Source organism: Syngnathus typhle, linkage group LG12 (assembly GCF_033458585.1).
Source record: "Syngnathus typhle isolate RoL2023-S1 ecotype Sweden linkage group LG12, RoL_Styp_1.0, whole genome shotgun sequence".
Lineage (NCBI taxonomy): Eukaryota > Metazoa > Chordata > Actinopteri > Syngnathiformes > Syngnathidae > Syngnathus > Syngnathus typhle.
In genome coordinates, this window is record NC_083749.1 from 3192617 (window position 1) to 3212884 (window position 20268).

Sequence of the window (20268 nt, forward strand, 5' to 3'; positions counted from 1 at the left end):
CAATATTTTTTTGGGACTCTACCCGATTGTGTTCCTTCAACGTCTTGTTCTTCTGTGCGGCATGCTATTAAGTTCAAAGTCTATTAGTGCTTCTCTTCAGGCTGGGAATTGGTCAACACATTTCCTCGCGACGAGACGTTGCTCCTGCCAAGATTATCTCTCTTTCCCGTTTATTTCAACCAAGCCTGTGACGCCTAGAACTTGGGAAAAAATCGCCGCTATTAAGTTAAGGACCATTTAAAATTTTACTGACAGTAGAATTTAAAACAGAAAAACTTTTTGTAATTAACTTTGAAGTCGATGCACGATTTGTCTTTGCGGGACGCATAAAATGATGTGGCGGCCCATATCTGGCCCCCGGGCCTTGAGTTTGACACCTATGATCTAAATAATGTAAACCATGGAGTATAAGTCAGGGGTAAAATACACTCAGGAGACCACATCGTTGCTACCGACCATTTAATTTGAGAACAAACCGAGAAAATAAAATATTATGCAGCATTTGAACTGAAAACATTTCTTTTCCAACATATGATAAAATGGCAAGTATCATCACAATGTTATCATTCAAATCATGAATATTTATAAAACATCTTGACTTCTCTCTTCATGCTGGGCGTTTTCTTCCAATAGGAAATGGAGTCACAACATTGCATCACAATCCACTGGTGGGTGGGGGAGGGATACCTCAAGGAGGAAAGGTGAAGAAGGTCGTTAGCCTGGTTCACGTTGTTAGCTAGCCAAGGTCGTTAGCTAGCCAGACCTTGGAGAAACCCTCCGAAACACATTTCTACAGTGTACAGACTAAAATTTCATTTTGGAGCGGTCTGGCACAGGCTCGCCATGTAGAACCTCTCTGAGAAGAAATTCCGAACAGCAAAACAATGAATACACCGTGTAGCGTCTCACACGTGGTTGATGTGTCTGACCGATATCGAAACACGTGGACAGCAGGCAGACAGGTCCAAAAGGATCGATTAACCAAAATCTTTACAAAATTTCGACCCGACACGGTCAATTCATATTCAGGCGTCATGGAAAGAAGAATTCTATCTCTTTCTTTTTTTTTCTGTACAAATGACAAACATCACAGAATGACAACATCAACATTGCTACTTTTTTCATAGCACATTTTCAGACTGAGGTGGGGACGGGACGGGACGGGGGGGGAAGTCACCTGACGGGACGTGATGCGACACAGGGGTGTGGAACATCGTCAGGCTGGGTTCGACAGCGATCGCTCATACAAAATGTGCAAAACACCCTCGTCCAATCAAAAACAGAACATCTGGGAGGAACATAAATGCCCCGTGTTGCAATGAGTTGTTATGAAGAAAACAATCTGTGCTTGAGTTTGCTTTGTAATACCGATGCCCATTACAAACATGGTGGATTTGGTCCCCCCCCCCCCCGATGAGGAAGGGAGGAATGAACGAGACAAATATGTTTGTTTTTGGTAAGCAATCGGAGCCACGTGACATGCGTCCTTGTCATTGTGTCTGGAAGTGCTGCGGAGACGCAAACGTGACCCGGTGCTGCCCCCTTAGTCATGTGACCTCCGTCATTGATGCCGAGTGGTTCTGAAAATGGATGTGATAGCAGGAGGGTAAAAAAAGGGGAGGGGGGGGATTTTAAGGACAAGAAAAGGAATTGGGAGAAATGTGGAAAGGGGTCGTGGTGAATGGAAAGAGGGAAGAGATCATCAGGCAAGTGTCAGGAGCTTCTGTTAACGTTTCATTCAGGGAGACGAGGACAAGGTGCATGCAAACGTTCATGCTTTGTCGATGAGTCATTTGTAAAGAAAGAAAGAGGAGAAAAAAAGCCTAGAGGGAATTCTGCCAATTATTCCAGAAAACTTCGAGGTTGTACCTGTGCACTGAGGGTCTCCAGGGGACTTTCGACGCGAGGGAAAGTCATCAGGGGGAGGCCGCGGTAATCTTCGCTCTTCTGTTTGGTCGTGGCGCCGTGGACGCCTTTGAAGTTGTTCACCACGCACACGCCCTGTCGCCCAATCGACAATGAATACGGAACGGGGGAAACAAGTCATACAAACTGTACGAGTCCACCTGAGAGTATTTAGAAGGATTTTATAGGACATTTAATGCGTTTAGGGAGACTCTGTTGGATCGGGGAATTTTGTAAACAGCTCATTTGTAATGTTCTTAAAACAGTGCCAGTAGTTAATAATTGGCCATATTCCCAAACCATGTTTTTAATTACGGTCAAATCGAAAGTAATAAGCCCAGGGAAAGTTTGGTCCAGTTGTGGAGTACGTTGTAGCAGAGGCGTCAGTTAGTCTTCAACAATGTCGCTGAATTCATTTCAATATTTCACACATCTGAGGTTGTCAAAAGTCTCTAGGAATAAAGTTGAAATAAGAGAAAGGAAATTTGACATTTTTTAAACGTATAGTGGAGATCTCATAACCAAACTTGGTCTCAGAACATGAAGCAGAAAACACCTTTGCTCCTCGGATAAGATACGAAAATGTCTCTTTGATTAGATCTGAACAAGAAAAGCAATATTTTATAAACCCAAGCGGGTTTGGCGGTGTGATTCCAAACACTGTGTTTAATCTTAATCCTGATGCTCACTGACAGATTGTATCTGATCCTGCGCAAGAAAGCTCATTTGAAGTAAACTATCCAGACAGTGTTTTGTTTTAAAGCGCCCAAATAAAATGCGAGACAATCTTACTACCAATTTGTCTTTCCTGTCATCCAGACTGAGCTGGATTTCTTATTTGTTAGCAACACGGACAATCCAATTTAAACATTGGACATCGCCACCAAGTCTGAACTAAATACCAAAAATTGGACAAGGAACGTAATAAATTGCGAAAAATTCTTTGCGATGAACTCCAAGTGCGGCGCTGACTCGTATTGACAGCAGCCGAGGCAAATCAGCCTGATAGTTTTTGCAGCTGACAGACGGACGAACAAACAGACGGATGTGGGATAAAACCTTGGCAGAGGGAACAATCCAATCCCCTGATTAAAAGCACGCTCGGTGCCAGTAGGACTCCCGTTTCGCTAACGTGTCGTCAGTCTTCCCGCTATATCTTCTCTCTTCTCTTCAACCTGACAGCAATTACACCTAAGAAACCTCTGAGACTGTGGAATAAATCGTTTTCGATTCGGACGGGGTTCCCTACGGGTCTCTTTGGTAGACCACCTCGACTTAAAATGATTGTGACCTTGAAAGAAAAATACATAAGTCAGGATCAGAATTTTTTTTTGTCCTCACCAGAAAAAGTGCAACTGCTGATCCAAGTATGAATCCAGCCACCACGTCCGAACAATGGTTCCGGTACTCTGAGACCCGGTTGAGTCCGGTGAGGAAGGCTGAACAGAGAGTCCCGAGACAGAGGACAGGCTTGGCCAAGCGGCTAGACTTGGTTTTGATGGTACTGGTGATGTACATCTGGAAAAGGAAGATGGAGTTGTTGCTAACCTCGGCAGAGTTTGCATGGAACCGTACCGAGACCGCTAGAGTTTCGTACCAGACTAGCAAAATCTGTTTTTGTTGAGTTTATCAAAATGTTGACTAAGGCAACCAGTTTGCTGGCTTTACCGTGTGTACGGTTTGTTATTCCCACAAATCCACAACCTAATTCACATTACCAGATGTGACCAAGGTCATGTTTTGAAGCCAGACACTTTTTCAACAGCCTTTCAAGGACCTATTGCTGCGCCCACAACAACAAACACATCTGTGGATTATTATTTTCTATTTATCAAAACACACACTTCTATTCCCCTTTCACTTTCCTGCAGCTGAAAAGAATTTTGGTAAGCGGGAATACAAATAGATGTTTTCTCCGAAAATCCCTGCCTGCGCTCCTGTGAAAGAAATTGTGGTTGGGTGTGAAATGAGTTGTTCCTAATACTTTGAATCTTTCATTTACTTTTTGAACTGGCGGTATTTAAAATGGACAAAAATGACAAAACTCACCGTCAGGTAAACAGCAGAGTAAACACTCAGCGAGGCGTCTTTGGACGGAAAAGATCGCCGGGCGTTCCCGACAATGATGGGATTTCCGGTACAGATGTTACCATTATTGATAAACTGGTGGTTCAAACGGCACTCGGTGCCGGTGTAGTTCGGTTTGCACACTGTCAGAAAGTACGGCGAGAGGCCACCCGTGACCACCTGGCCGGCATTGACGAAGATGTCTGTGGCAAAGAGTCCGAATGCAAACACACCTATGGATGCACAAAGAATAACAATGAGAAAATTTGGGATTATAAAAGCCTGCAAAAAAAGCACCACCACGTGGTATTGCGTAATAGCAAATATGAGTTTAGTGTGAAATTTGGGCTGTGGTTTCTGCGCCCGAGCCAAAATCATCATTTACACTGCGGAAAACTATTTCAACACTTTTACTTAATTAAAGTAATAACTCGAATGATATACACTCGAATAAATGTAGACGCGGTACCAGGATGTAACGGGAAGGCGACTGATGACATTAACAAGAAGAGGATGGGTTGTTAAATTATATATTTTGGTTGGAGTTGGTTCATTTCGTATTGTTTTTGTTGCATGCACGTTTGCACAAATTTGTCACATCCGGCTTGTTGCTGTGTTGTGTCTTTTCTAGGTCATTCAAATTGATCTGCCATGTTTTGTTGACTTTTTTTTTATCATTTGATTTTGTTTTGTCAATTTTGGTTTCTTTGTGTGTGGTTTTTCCTCATGGCTTAACTTGCTCAGTTTTTTTTTTGTTTGTTTCCACCTGTTCTAGTCTACCTGCTGGTTTATATCAAGAGCAATAAGCTCCGCCCAGTCACTCGTGCCTTGTCCAAGTGTAACTTGTTAACTCATCACCTGGCTTGTATTTAGGTCACTATTTCAGTGTCCCTTCCATTTGCTGAACTTGGCTGAGTTTGTGGTTTTCATTGTCCCTGTACTTTGTTTGCAAAATCCATTTTTATCTCCTCCAAACTCAGGAAAACAAAAGTTTGAGTCGCTACAAATATTTGCTTAATGTGCATATTTGCATGGACATTTGCAGCCCAATCAATCTTAGCAGCGTCTGCATTGATTTCACTGTGAAATATGGCTGCTGATTAGCTATCTGGCTTGCATAGGCATGAAATGACTGTGCTTTGTATTCTCATCTGTAACAGGGGGCAGCTGTTGTAGTGCTTTGTCCAAACAAGAGGAAAATGTCACTTTTCTAATTTAAGTATAAAAAAATACTAAAACACTTATTTAGGTCAAGAAACAGACGCAGCAAAAATATGTGCTGCAATTTAATTGCGAGAAGCAATATGAACTCCGATGAACATTTTCCAAAGAAGGCTTGTAAAAGGCGGCCATTAAAGATTTTATTTAGTTTGCGGCTGGTATCGAATCCATCACTGCATCGACTGGCTTTGTGCCATCTTGGACAAATGCCTCATCTCGTCATGCACGCAAAGGTCGTGGAAATTTGACTTGCTTGATCACCGCGCTTCTTGAAATATTGCTTAGCTAATGTTCATTTTGAAAAAATAGGACGTATTTACCGATGAAGCGTATGACGCGGCGAATAAGAGGATTGAGGTAACAACAGTCGCCAGTTACGATGGTTTTCTCCTGAGACAGGAGAGATTCCCTTGTCGATTTCATGGCGTACATGGACAGCTCGCCGACGAAAATCTACAGACACACAAAAGGAAAAAAAAGAGACCTGTTATAATAATAACGGGAGATAACATTGAGCCCGTGGGTGGCTCTTGTGTACACAAGCAGTGTTTCTCAATGCGGTCTTTGCTCGGCTCTATTACAGCGGTGACATTTCATTACCTCTGATGGAAAAACTGCTGCTGGACACAGTAAATGAAATTCCTACAGTGAGGCAAGCTGCTGTGTGTTTGTGTTCATAACAGACTCTGCTCTGACCCTCACAATGTCCTTCGTGAATGTTTTTCTTGAACGCAGCAAACTCTAAGGAATTTTGCCCCCATGTTTGTTTGCGTTTTTAAACAGAAATACTGCTGTACTCTGACTAAGGGTGTTTTTTTGGTTCTTTTTTTTTATCCCCCTACAAAATGACCAAAAATTTGTGAATACCGTATTTTCCGGACTATAAGGCGCACCTAAAAACCGAAAATTTTCTCAAAAGCCGACAGTGCGCCTTATAGTCCGGTGCGCCTTATATATGGACCAAATTCCTAAATTTAAACTGGCCCGAAGCATTGTGTCATGAAATCAATCATAAGTGGCCCGCTGAAGACTATGAATCATGAATCAAAAAGACTATGGATCATTATTTTGTGATTATAAAGTTAATTTGTTGCGTCTGAAGTTGAAATAAAAAAGATAAAATGGAGAATGATTTGATTTGGATTAAAAATCTGACATGATTAATGGTGCGCCTTATAGTCCGGTGCGCCTTATATAAGGACAAAGTTTTAAAAAAGGCCATTCATTGAAGGTGCGTCTTATAGTTCGGAAAATACGGTAATTTCTTTTTAAACGCTGACAATGAATGTGCTACGCCATCTACTGTCATGGTTCTGCAATTACACTTAATTCTCCAATTGGAACACTGAAAACAGCTAGAAAAACATTTGTAACCTAATTAAAGAAATTAAATTTTAAGACCAACAGAGTGTTTTACACTGATACGTGGAAGACTTTGGGCAGGTTTATATCCCATCTATAGTCATCATTATGAAGAAGACTAAATCTAAGTGCCCTCACGCCTGGCAACCATTATGCAGCCATAAAATGCATCATGACATAAACATAGACTGTAATCGCTTTACATCTCCTGAATACCCCGAATAGGTGTTTATCTGAAAAACAGACATGTGGGTCTGAACAAATTTTGCATGGCACACAGAATTAAACCAAGTGACTCATTCCCATTCTTCCCTGACACTGAATGGAAGCAGCAGCAGCAGCTTCATGTATCTTAATAACACTGGCAGAGTAATTAAGGGAAGCGCAGGGTCGCAATATCCTTGCGAGTCCATAAAACGCATCACCTGTGAAATTCAAATGACGGATTGCGACTGCCCACCATATTCAGGCTGAGTCTTTGCGTGTCTGTCACCTTATTCACAAGCTAAGTATGGCACGGAGGAAAAACCACAACTGATGAATGTTGCCTTTCTATTCCATCATAAGATGCTGCCAAATAGCAACTTCTTTATGACCACCAAACAAATCAGCTGAACTGTACCACGCAAATATCATCCATCCTTAACTTAGCCTTCGCAGTGCTAGCGTCCAAAAAAACAAAAGTGGAATTCAATTCAAAATGATCAAGGCATAAAATGATTTCGGTATCCGCCGATGCCACCGATCAATTCCGAGCTCTATTTGTTTTCTTTGCACCGCAGCGTTTTTGCATAATCTTCTCTTCGAGCAAGCTAATGCCCAAACTGTGAAACAAATATGCCTCCCTTCAAGGAGGAAACAAATAACTCGACATAAATCAGTTATGCAGTAAGGCATATTTTTTCTCGCTCTCTCATTTTGCAGAGTGATTTCTTTCGAATTTTATCTTGTTGTCTTTGAAACCCACTTTCCCCAACTTTGAACAATATGAATTTCAATTTTCAATATTCAATCGCCAATGGCTATCGCACTGTGCCGCTAATTGTAATCGGTCTGCTTTTAAATGAAAACAAACACTGCGACACAAACCACTTTTTCAACCTCATGGGCTTTTAAAAGTTCTAATCTCTCTTCCAATACTAATTTTTAACATACATTCATACATTATTCAAACTACTCCAATTGAAATTGATTTATGGCTAGTTAGCAAGAGCAGTAATTGATCAGGTACTTCAACAGAATTGCTCTGATTCTAATTCGGGGGTAATGTCGGGCCACTCGTTGCGATTTACAATTCACAAATTGCTTCAAATATATCTCAATTTAGTGAAAAATTTAGTCAGTCGTTGAAATTTTGGAAAACAGCACAAGGACAACTGCCCTTGTCCAGGGAAAAGGAATGAGAAATACTGCCCTCTGGTGGTGCGAATGAGTACTGGAATTTGATTTTAGTTCCACTTTTTTCTGAAATAAATCCAATTTAAATTATATAGATTTATATATAAATATTTAAATACATGGTGGGGGTTCTTCCTTCAGAAAAGAAGCAGGTTACATATTAATTGGCCAACTTCCCAGCCTTAACATCATTAATTTTGATTGGCTGCTCGTGCACATGAGAAGACTTAGGAACAATTTGCGGAGTCAACTGTAACACCTGACAAAGCACTCTCGGAGGGCACAATTAAAAAAAAGTGGAAAAATACACGTGTGAACAAGGTAAAACGAGAAGTGATGAGGAGTGTTAAACCGAAGCTGACGCAGCACGTCACGGAGATGAAGCATGACCAGGGACAACCAGCTAAAAGGATTTATACGATTAGGAATACGTTTATGGAAATATTCAAAGGAAAAATGAAATTAGAGGGAAGAGGGAAAAGCTAATCCAAATGCATCAGATAGAGATGCTAAATATAACATGACTAGCGAGCCGATTGTTGGCATCCTATTAGAGTGGAAGGCCTGATGACAAATTGCATGCCGCTGAATTTGATACATGTGTTTAAAAACAGATGCCAATAAATTACCATTTCATTTTTAGATTTTGTTTTTTTGGATATGACATTAGATGATCAGGCCTTGTGTTTAACCCAATATGACATTATGATGAATAAGTTAATAGTCTAATTGGAATTAACAAAAGTGACAGCAAGGAGCAACACTGACACCTATCGGCAGAGCCATGTCACTTTTTTTTCAAGGCATTTGAATGGGACAAATAGGTTTCATTCTAAAATATCATTACAAGCTGCTTGAGAGAAGTTGGACTTTATTTACAATGGTCAGCAAGGCTTTCTGATGTCATCCATGGAGCTACATTAGTTACAAGATGTTAATTTCTAATCTCAGTAAATCTTATTTCTACCAGCGTGAAAGAATTAACACTGCATGAAAATATTGCTTTGGCAATTTGGCTTTTTGTGGCAAGAATAAATACTGATCCGAGCACTTTTCGTCCAGAATTTCAATGCTTCAGTATTGGCTTTTACGTAATTTGCCCTCAACTGACAGCAGAGGGCGCTGTTTCATCCACTCGCTTTTTGAAATTAAAATAAAGGAACAAGTGCTATATAAAAAGGATGGATAAATGCATGCAGTAAACTAATTTAGCGTTTTCCTTCACTGACGCAGTTTTACTCACAATAGCGGTTGGAGCTGCGGCTACCACACAGTACAAGATGAGGGGGGGTACAAAGCTGGCCTCCTCCGTCCCGGGGTACGGCTTCATCAGCTCGGCGTCGTTACAGAAGAAGCCCTGGACGTGCACGCTGAAAAGATCCGTGCACTCCATATAGTAGGCCAGCAACACCGTACCTGACATGATGACCAGCTGGAAGAAGAACATGTTGCAGGACTTAAGAATTGTTCATCGTGAAAAAAGTTCAAAGTGGATTCGAGGCTTTCGGCTCCTCGGCTGCGCTTGTCTGGCAGCTTTTCACACAAAACATGCACAGAAACAGTCTCTGTCTCTCTCTCTCTCTTTCGCTCTCCTCCTACTGCACCCCCTCGTCCTTTTCATCCCTCCAACGTGAAGCTTTTGTCTCCGCTCTTTTACCCCACTCTTTCCAGAATTTAGCTGAAGGCATGTTTGCTTCTTTTTTTAAAGTATGGTATATTTAGCCCACGATGACTAAGCCAGGCTACAATGCAAAACGGAAAGCGTATCAAAACCTTTTTAAGTGGCTCTGTGAATATTTTTCCACATTTGTATTCTTCACTCACTAATCTGTTGCGTTTTTTAGCCAAAGGAGTGTGATGAGGTTGTGTTTGAAGGATCTGGGCAAAAGAAAAGGTCGCAAAAATATAAATACATGTAGAAACATCAATCATTTGTGATTTTATAAACTGCATTTTTATTTTAGTTTAGAAGCTAGATACCTGTAATACCGGTGTCGAACACTTGGTGTCGCTAAATTACCTCTGAAGTATGGAGTTATGTTTTAATAGAGGCCTTCATTTTAGCCAGCGCTAGAGCTATTAAATATTTAGTGCTATTGGGAAATTGTGTGAGAGTCCTACTCATGTAAAATATGAATTTATCATACACAAAACCTCAGTCAAATTGAGTTCCTGGTTTTGTTCCCAAGTATCTGTTTAATATTATAGCGGGTCTGTGTATGTTCCAAATTTATATCCCATCGAGACAAGGGTCCCTCTCTGTGAAATTTGTTGGCTCCATTATATGTGCTTCTCCGCTTCCAGCCAGCGTCATGCCACCTCAACTGTGAGAAGGGCAGACTGATGGCACTGGCGCTCGTAAAACCAAGCTACAAAGTTAATGCAGTAAGCCGGTCTACCTTGAAGGGCAAACTTGACGGACTGCGCTGGCGTTAAGTCGTTTGTGGTCGTGAGCAGGATTGAAATGGGCATATTATATTTTTTCCCTCAATATAAAACATTTTCAAGATTTTTTTTATGTCTTTGGAACCTCACTTTTATGTTCGACCACCAGGGGGGAGTATAATATAATAGTTACACGCTACATAGTAATATCAGTCATTCATACTGGATAAAGAATGTATGCCTTTAAGTACTGTTGCATTTATACGACCCATCTACATGTGCTGCGTCACCTTTTGTGTTCAAGTTGTGTAAAGTGTTCGAATCCTCAATTAAGCTCCTGTCTTGAGGGAAGGGAAGAAGCAGCTGTGGAAAGCCACGCAAGCAAGAGGACAACACGCAAGAAGACACACCAAGGTGTGCCTGCTGCTTCCGGGATTGTCAAATGCAATCAGCAGACTAAATGCATGACCTGATTTAGAACCAACAGCAACTAGGAACTTAGTCACTTTCCAAACATGAACGCTGAACACAAAGACAAAGTAGGCGTTGGTTGATTTGAATAATTTATCGGCTGTAATGCATTTTCAGAGCTTACCGAGGGGTGTGCCACATGCATGCAAAAATGAAATCAGTCCCTTTTTAGTCAATATATCAGTGATTGATAATTAATGATATCGATATCACCATATTTTGTCCCTTTCCCAGGAAATCCAAATTGTATTGTTACATAAGCGCACCCGAAGGGAGGTTCAGCTTCCATCTGCTTCACTTTTTCTCAGAACAACTGTTCCTTTAATTAATTTACTCCCTCTTCCTTCCAGCTCACTTCGTTACACCTTACTCATCCTGCTTACTTTCGTCCCACTTGTGATTCTTATTTCTCGTTAGAATTTCTATGCCTCTTTTGTCTTGTATTATTTTTCAGCAAAAAGGTACTGGCGAAACAAATATGCGCTTGAGGTTCATGAAAGGAAGGTTGTGACAAACGGCCATAAACTGTCAACACTGCCTCTGGGGCAAAATTTTACAAGCCAGCTGCTCCACTCTGGTTTCATGTCTTCATCATGTGACATGAAAAAAAAACAGTCTCTATTTATTTGTGTCACATACACCGAGTATAATCTTCCAGTGGAGGTTTCATTTCGAGTGTTGGCCAATTAAGTCCGCTGTGTTCACACCCACAACGGCGCAGGGCCTCTTTGTTTTTTAACTGCACCGAGCAGTATATATTACCCAAGACTTTTGATTTAAAAGTCTTGTTGGTATGTGTGTTTTACAAGCACTCAACCAGTGGCTATTTTTTTTTAAGCGCCTGTCCGTCTGATGTGAATATTTGTATTTATTTCCGTGTCAACAGTGAATTATTTGGAGTTTTTGGCAGGCCTTCCCACCACCACTATGTTAATTGGCGGATGTTGTCATCAACACAATTAACAGTCACTTATTGACCCTCTTGCAATCAAATACCCTCATTGACTTAATTGCGTGGTGATTAGCAATGTCCAAATGAACGGCGCACGCCGACTTCAAGCCAAGACACTTGAAAGCTGCAATCTGAGCAAATTGTTGCACGATGAAGTCAAGCTGTGAAACCGACAACACAACATTTTATAGAGGCAACGGTGCTTCAAATGCGTCTGTGCTCACTTTTTAATGTCAACGCAAGCTGCCGAACAATGTTACACACAGTTTGACTCAATCTGGCTGCAATTGGATTGAAACGACAGCGCCACTCTCGTCTTTTAGCACTACAACTCCAGAACGATTATAAATCATTTTTTAACGAGTTTAATCCAATTAAAACAAAAGAATGTTGACGGGTCGATGTGACCCGGCCGCAAAAATGAACTCATTCACTGCCATTGACGACTATAGACGTAGTCTTTTAGCACTACAACTCCAGAACGATCATAAGTCATTTTTTTAATGAGTTTAATCCAATTAAAACAACTTAGAGTCAAAATGTCCTATAAAAAATGAATATACCGTAATTTTCGGACTATAAGTCGCACCGGAGTATAAATCGCACCAGCCATAAAATGCCCAAAAAAGTGAAAAAAAAACATAGATATGTATATAAGTCGCTCCTGAGTATAAATCGCCCCCCCACCCAAACTATGAAAAAAAAAAAACGCGACTTATAGTCCGAAAATTACGATAGTACATTTTATGTTATAAAATTAAAACTCCCCAATTTGTTTCTTTAATACACTAAAAAATGTTGACGGGTCAATGTGACCTGGCCACAAAAATTAAGTCATTCACTTCCATTGACGGCTACAGACGTCAAAGATTCATATTTAACAGAGCGACAGATTTCTTTTGTGTACATTTTATACATGATCTATTTTATTTAGATCTTTTGGTTGCTGTAAGGGGAAGTTGAAAAGAGATGCAGATCTGTCATGTGATTCTTACATAACAAGCGCAAAGGGATGAGGCTGCCCTGAATGCAAGGTGAAGCTCTGAGGCGCAGAAGAGAAATTAAAATACACACGACATGCGTGGGGAGGACCGTCCGAAAGTGACAAGTCAGTGGAGGTGAAAGCACCAGGTTGGAATAGTAATGCCACACTCAATTCTGGAGGATTCCTCTCCGGGAAATGTGAATGTAAGTACTATTTAGTGCTGATTTAAGACCGTCGGCTACAAAGTGATTAAATATGGAAGATGGCACACGCGTTTTGCTTCCCGACACTTCACGCTCCACTTAGACTTTTAAAATCGACCAGACAAGGTCATTTTGCTAATGGTTAGAATATCTCACGCAAAATTCATTCCTAGATTTTCATCGTCGGCACTTGGGGCAACTTCTCACCTCCACAAAGATGAAACATGGAATGATGGAGTAGCTACGTAGGATGTGGTTGGATGCCATCTTGTCTCCCCCTCCTGGAGACCTCTCCTCTCAGGATTCACCTCACTCTGAAAAAGACATCACACGTCAATGCTAATCTGATAACCCAGTCAGATATTCACCAGTAAATTTATTTTCTTAGGAGTCGAAAATCAGATTTGATTGATTTGCACATTATTGTGTCTATGAAATGTAAACAGATACGAACGGTGGTGACCTTGGAACATTCTACCTAAGCATCTGCGCGCTAACATTTGAGCCGCTTCTCCTTGGCCCCATTGGCACAAAAGAACAAACAGAGCAGCTCAAATGTCCTTTCAACTCAACTCATTTCCTTCTGGGGGACTCTCAACAGCTGCGAGATGTCGTCTCGCAACCGTGCCTGAGTTGACCCACGGGGTCATCAACGTGGGTCACTTCTCATGATGGGATGAGAACCCCCATCCTAAAAAAAAAAAGGGAATAAACTCCACTAACGGGGGGTGACTTTATCCGTAGCAAACAGACATATTTTGGAAATTACTTCCAGTTTGTTGAGATATGAAACCTGAAAAATGACAATATAAACCGAGCTGAACTGTTTTTTTCCCTCTCCGTGTTTACAGAGCGGAAAACATTAGCACACATAAGTAGCCTAAGCAGAAAAGAAAAAAAATACTGAAAAGTGTCATCCCGGCATTGTTTCATTTGCATTCCCGCAGCCAAAGGAATTATGTAATGCCTGTCAGAGATATTTTCCGAGGTTCTTTTTAAGAGTACGACGTTTGTTGCTAACCTACTTAGAAAGGAAAGTGTTGCTCTTTCGGCATATGCTTGAATTTTCTTGACGACCAACTTAAATCTTTTTGCCACTAATATATGATCAAAAAATACACACAAGCCTTCCTCTGTGTTGTTGACCACTATTTAGTCACAAACAATATACAACACACTAATGCACCCCTCCTAAATTGAGTCATTAGATGCAGGCAAGACACAGCGGTGATGATGATGAGCCTTAATCAGTCCCTAAGCGCTTGTCCTTTCTCATTGCAAAACTAAAATCAGCAATCTCGCGCTGACACTGGATGGCGGCAGCAATCTGACCGTCACTCTCGCATCTGTCCCGATGTCTCATTCAGCCAAACAAAACATCGAGGACACAAACATCTGCTGATGTCAGTCTACCAAACACTGGCAGTGACAAAACATCACACATCGTGAACCAGGTGTCATTTCTTTCGTGCCGGTTGGCTAAAACATTAAGCATTCGTCTCGTGTAAATTGAACTGCACTCTGCAAATTCTTGGAAAACATTCATTGGATCCGTCTCGGCGCACTTCAACGGCGTAATCGGCCTCTGGTGGCTCACTGTCTGTTTGGATTAGGGCAGGTAGGAGTAGGAGTGCCTCTTCTGCTTTGGGAAAATTTTGCCCAACCTAATTTGAATCTACCTAAATTCTTATAATATAATATAATATAATATAATATAATATAATATAATATAATATAATATAATATAATATAATATAATATAATATAATATAATATAATATAATATAATATAATATAATATAATATAATATAATATAATATAATATAATATAATATAATATAATATAATATAATATAATATAATATAATATAATATAATATAATATAATATAATATAATATAATATAATATAATATAATATAATATCAAATTAAATATTTATTAAAATATTACTTTTTGATGTCAAAATGAATTCACAGATGGAAAAGCAAGACCAAGTTTTTCTAAGTATGAACGTGGCTCTTCACCACATTGATATATTTCTTCTACGCCTCGACGAAGCTTCGGGACATCATCATTTTTCTTGGAATTGCTGGGGCTGAAAGGTGCTCAGACAGTCGCCGCCAAAGGTGAGCTCATCAAACTCACAGGCTCCAGACCCTGACACGTTTCATCAGTTTCGTCCTCTTGGCTCAGCCAAGCTGCGATGATTTTTTTCCAAACGGCACCGTACGTCTCCATGAGCGAGATTTGGCAAGAAGTGACTGTGAAATATAGAACTGAAATCTAATATATATATATATATATTAAAATAAATAAATAACAGGAATCAAATGGAGATTTATTTATTTATTGATTTATTTTTAGCTGTCCATCCATCTCTGCCTACTTGTTGACTGTTGTGTACAACCCCAAATTGAAAATACCGCTTGTGTAAAACTACCACTGGCTAATCTAACCAGCGCTAAAAATAAAGCTAGCTTGTGAGACAGATATTTTCTTCTGCAGACTATACATTGAACATGAAATAATTCCACATGAAAGAAATGTCCACAAGCCCTTTTGCACTCCTCATTTGCACTTCACACACTCTTACGCAGATAGAACTGTCCCATGGCTGCCTCTCTTGCCAATGGAGCATCTTTGCCGCTATAAATAGAATCTTTCATTCCTCCCCTGTGCTTCTCTGAGCTTGATTCATGTTTGAGTGTTCTGCCTTTTCTCACGCCATAAGCCCAAAAAAAAAAAAAGTTTGTGTTTTTGTAAAGCGCTGACTCCCCAAGCAGACATTTTTCGTGATTTCCGCATGTCTGTGCAAATCAAGATTCAACCACTTCTGAAAAATGCAAAAGAGCCAACCGTGTTTTCGTTTGAATTAGTCCAACTCCAGAAAGCAGAGAAACTCAAACTTTGTGGCATGTGCAGTCAAAAAAATCCGAAGAGGATTGTCCTACATAGCCAAAATGATTACTGATAAACAGCTGCAGGTAGCTCTGCATAATATCTGAATAAAATAAAAATGGGCGAGCCGGGCGGGGTGCATTTCCTCAAGCACTCCTTAACTCCAGTTATTTATGTCCTTCTTCAGTGGAAACGGATTTTTCACAATCTGCCCTGGAACTCATATCAGGAAGATCAATCAAACTCTCAACACAACCACCGCAAGAGATAAAAACTTTTTGCTGTCTTCTCAAACAGGACAAAAAAAAGCCTAATGCGTTCTTCCTTCCTCTCGTAAAACAACCGAGGGGTGAGCGCGGGGGGGGATTTGTACCTCACCTTTACGGTCCATCAATCCCTTGAGGGATCACTGACAGATCTACGACCCAATCATCAAAACTCCACTGCCCAAATCGCTCTGCCCACCCCCAAGCGTACCCGGAGAGGTAATCAAATACCCGCTATCACTAAATCATTTTTGTGCGCTTATGTGTGTGTGTGTAATAAAATGTGTGTGTGATCAATAACCAGCCTCTGTGAGGTCAAAAGTCACTCCTTTGCAGTCTCACTATGTCTGCTGTTTTAAAAAACCCAATGTTGTAGCCTAAAATCGTTATTGCTACAATAATTTTGCATTTTTATTTTCAAATTAATAAGAAATTCATTTTTAAATGTGGGGAAATGTCACCGTATTTTTATTTTTTTTTCCTCCAAAACATCTTATTCAGTGCAATTTTTTAATTTTGCTTTTCAGGGTGCTGCTAATAGGCTACATCATTATAATGAGCAACTTTTATCATCTCCTAAAGACAAAATCCTGAGGCAATACAATGCATACATTGGCATCATCGTGGGAAAACACAAATGTAAAAATCCAATCAAGAGGATGCCGTTCCTCCACATTCTAATCACCTCTTGACTAAAGAACCACCCAAACACTTGAAGCTGAAGCTGCAAACGAGGGTGATGCCCTGAATGAATTCCAAGGTTACGTCTCATGGATTCATCTTAACAAGCGTGAGATTTCAGCCATTGAGTGATCCGAGAGGCATCAACTGCGCCTTGAGTCCACAAAGGGGGGCTGTGTTTGTGGAAAGGGGGAGAGAAGGGGGGGTAGCCTCTATAGTCTTGGGGGGCGGGGAAAAGAATCACATTATATTTCTTAATCGGCATTTGTTGTGTATAAAAAAAAGGCGACAAACGTACATGAGGTTTTCACGCATATAAGGCGCACGTCAGTCTAAAGACTATAAATGTTTACAGGGCGTGTTTTTGGGGCACGCATCCACTGTTGCTGATGGAGAGACAGGTGTCTTCTTAAATACCAACACAAGCAATCGTTTTGAATAAATCTTCCACCCGAATGCCCAAAGCGCTTTTTACGCATTGAATCGTTTTCATCGCAACCAAACGAGACCCTCCTCGCGTTTCATGCCACAACTTGCCTCGGTTACCAGACAATAGCTGCCACACCAACGCTTCTGTGTTTGTGTGTGCGTGCGCGTATTTCTCCCCCACAGCAGCACCCACGACAGCACGCACGCGCGCGCGCCTTACCGAGATGGGATGGAGCGATATTCCAGAAAAAAGGCGAATCCATGAACGGAGGCGAAGGTGTGAAGAACACTCCTATATTGCTGCTGCTGCTGCTGCTACTCCAACTACTACGATTCCACGAGCTGCTCTGCGTGGATGCGAGGGGCATCACGCGGCGTGGATGAGGACGGATGCTGGGCTTTGTCGGAGGGCGGGGACAAGACGTGCAGTGGGCTCTAGTGGAGCGTGTTTAACTCGCTGGAGGGACCTTGTGTTCCGTGCAAGTGGGCTGTCTCGTCCGCCTATTCCCAGTCTGGCTGCCCTTTACAACCCCGACAAGAATCCTTGTTTTTATTCCATTGGGGTTTGTCCTTATCCATGTGGGTTCGCATAGTCAATGAGGCGTTGACGTCGTGATTTACCACCAAAATGACAAGATTAAATTGATTTATTAAATGCATGAAGATTAAGTTTGCAGAGCAAAACTAACACAAGTTTGATAGGTGGAAGATCTGTGACCAGGGGCGTTTCTAGCCCATTTTTGAATGGGGCAGGGGGGGGGGGGGGGGGGGACTTTCAAACACCCCTACATTGAATCCAAGCCCCATTGAAATTTGAGAGATTTATTTTATTTATATATTTTTTTATTATTATTTTTTTATTCGTTTATTTATTAAGATGAGAAATATTTCGTGACTGTCAGAACTGGGTGGGATAGACACATGCATGAGATTTATTTTATGTGTATATTTTTAGATTATTTATTTATTATATATATTTTTTAAATTATTTATTTATTTATTTATTAAGATGAGAAATATTTCGTGACTGTCAGAACTGGGGTGGGATAGACACATGCAGGTTGACGCGAGTGGTTACAAGAATCAAGTGAAGGAAACATTGGTGTGTTCAGTGATCTAGATTCTAGATGGCACGCCACATTACACTCTGTCCTCTGTCTACCCCTCTTCAGTCTTCAGCATTTTTTTTTTTTTTCCCGCCCAGCTCACTTCTTGGAGGCCTTCCATCAAATGAAGCAAACAGAAGGGAAGTAAAAACATGATGTGGCCCATCTGTGCATTCAAATTGGTTTGGATTGTGGAGATTGGCTACCAAAGATAATCATCCAATGTGTTATTTACGCCTAGATCTTTTTTATAATACTTCCACTTCCATGGTGAAATCATTCCGCATTATTTGTAAATGTTTTGATGGCACCCTCCATAGAAGCCATTTTATCATATTTATTCCAATTCCCATGATGCATTATTCCTTCTGTATAAGAGATGAGCGATTGTGCAAGATAGCTTGAAGACTGAGGCATTCATGTCCAAATAACTCAGCAGGTATCAAGATGAATATGGTTGAATCTTACATTTTTTTTATTTTCCTTTCCAAATTTATAAAGGTCATCCACACTCACGGAAGACTTGTTTTAAAGAGAAAGGTCACATGGGTGCTATCCAAACAGATGACTGAGTCAACTATGCAAATTCAGTGCATAGATGAAACAGAGGATTTTTTTATTTTTTTTAATTCTGGTGTTTTTGTTTCATCGGAAGCCCCCCGGGGGATTACGCAATATGTTGTAATGTACTTCCACACAGAAATATCAGCTTACACCTCGTCTCGGAGTTTGTCATGACGTATACGCCGCAAGCTTGGCTTTAGTCTTTTAATCTGCGAGCAAACCTTCACTCAGACTCAACAAGCTTTGTGTAGACTTTCACTAATAAGATGGCGCATAACAAAACATGGTGAGAGAGGGCAGAGGTGAATGCAAATGAATGGCGCATGAATAATATGATCCGGTAAATCACTTGTGGAGCAAGAAAGAATTGAAATATGGAGATTGTGTTTTGGGATTTAGATGGACAGTATATTTATTACCTAGAGGGAGTTTTTAAATTCATGTGAAGATGAGCTCCTATCCTCTTAGTGAAGGAATTTGGCATTTGCACAATAGCGCGACCGCCATGTTCACCGGGGCTTGACGAGTGTCCGTGGTCTCATTATTGGAGAGGCGTATTGATCAGTGTTTGGTTTCCAAGAAGTCTCCTAAGCTTGTGAGCTCTACGTTTCCATGGTGATGGAGCAGACTGCCCGTGAAGCGCCGGCCTTGGCTGTGATCAGCGTTCCTGGAGAGACTTTGCAAACGCAAATATATAATATAGTGAATTTCATTCAGCAGGATGATTTTTTAAAAAATTTCCCACTTTGAATTAAGGAATCATCTTTTCAGATACTCTTCTTCTTCTGAAGTAAACTCACAAATTACGAAAAAAAAAAAAATACTCTTTCCCCTTTTTTTTGCGGGAGTCGTGATGATCTGCCGCTATAAATAACCGGACCGTACGGTTGCCCCGGCAACCAACAAACTGATGCCAGTGGTGGGAATGCTCAGCTCCTTCAGAGAAGTACATTGAGCAAACGGACAGGCAGTGACAAAAGACTTAATGAAATTATTTATTGATTTATGAATACAATATTGAAGCTATTCTTGGAGGAATTTCTCAGGTGTCAACATAAAAGTACAGTCTAAAAAAAAAAATACCACACACTCTAAGGGAATTTATTTTGTATTTATTTATTTTTAATTTAAATGAAATAAATTAAAAGGAATTAATTACATGAAATTAAATAATAAATTAAAAAAATATATAATTTCCAGCAAGATTTTCCTTTCAATAGACTGCGGCAGACAGATGCCACATGTGACCTCTTGCCTGCATCTGCCTCCCACCATCATCCTCATACAGCAGCCATCCTCTTTGACACGTAGCATAACCTAGCCCTGTGTGTTGAGACACTCATACTGACATAAAGCTTAACGCGATCACAGG

The 20268-nt window shown here is 40.6% G+C and overlaps 1 protein-coding gene across 3 annotated transcripts; it reads right to left on the reverse strand.

The window, feature by feature from the left end:
• Positions 1-442: 442 nt before the first annotated feature.
• plppr1 (phospholipid phosphatase related 1) lies at positions 443-17659 on the reverse strand. 3 transcript variants are annotated; one of them, XM_061294154.1, is made up of 8 exons: positions 17447-17659; positions 13157-13263; positions 9197-9385; positions 5514-5646; positions 3955-4205; positions 3247-3423; positions 1870-2001; positions 443-687 (listed from the first exon to the last, which is right to left on the reverse strand). In XM_061294154.1, the coding sequence occupies exons 2-8, from the start codon at positions 13214-13216 to the stop codon at positions 643-645; spliced, it is 987 nt and encodes a 328-aa protein (XP_061150138.1). In that variant the 5' UTR covers positions 13217-13263; positions 17447-17659; the 3' UTR covers positions 443-642. The 3 variants fall into 3 exon arrangements, with proteins under 3 accessions (XP_061150138.1, XP_061150139.1, XP_061150140.1); XM_061294155.1 differs by having other exon boundaries at positions 443-1580; XM_061294156.1 differs by lacking the exon at positions 9197-9385.
• Positions 17660-20268: the final 2609 nt, after the last annotated feature.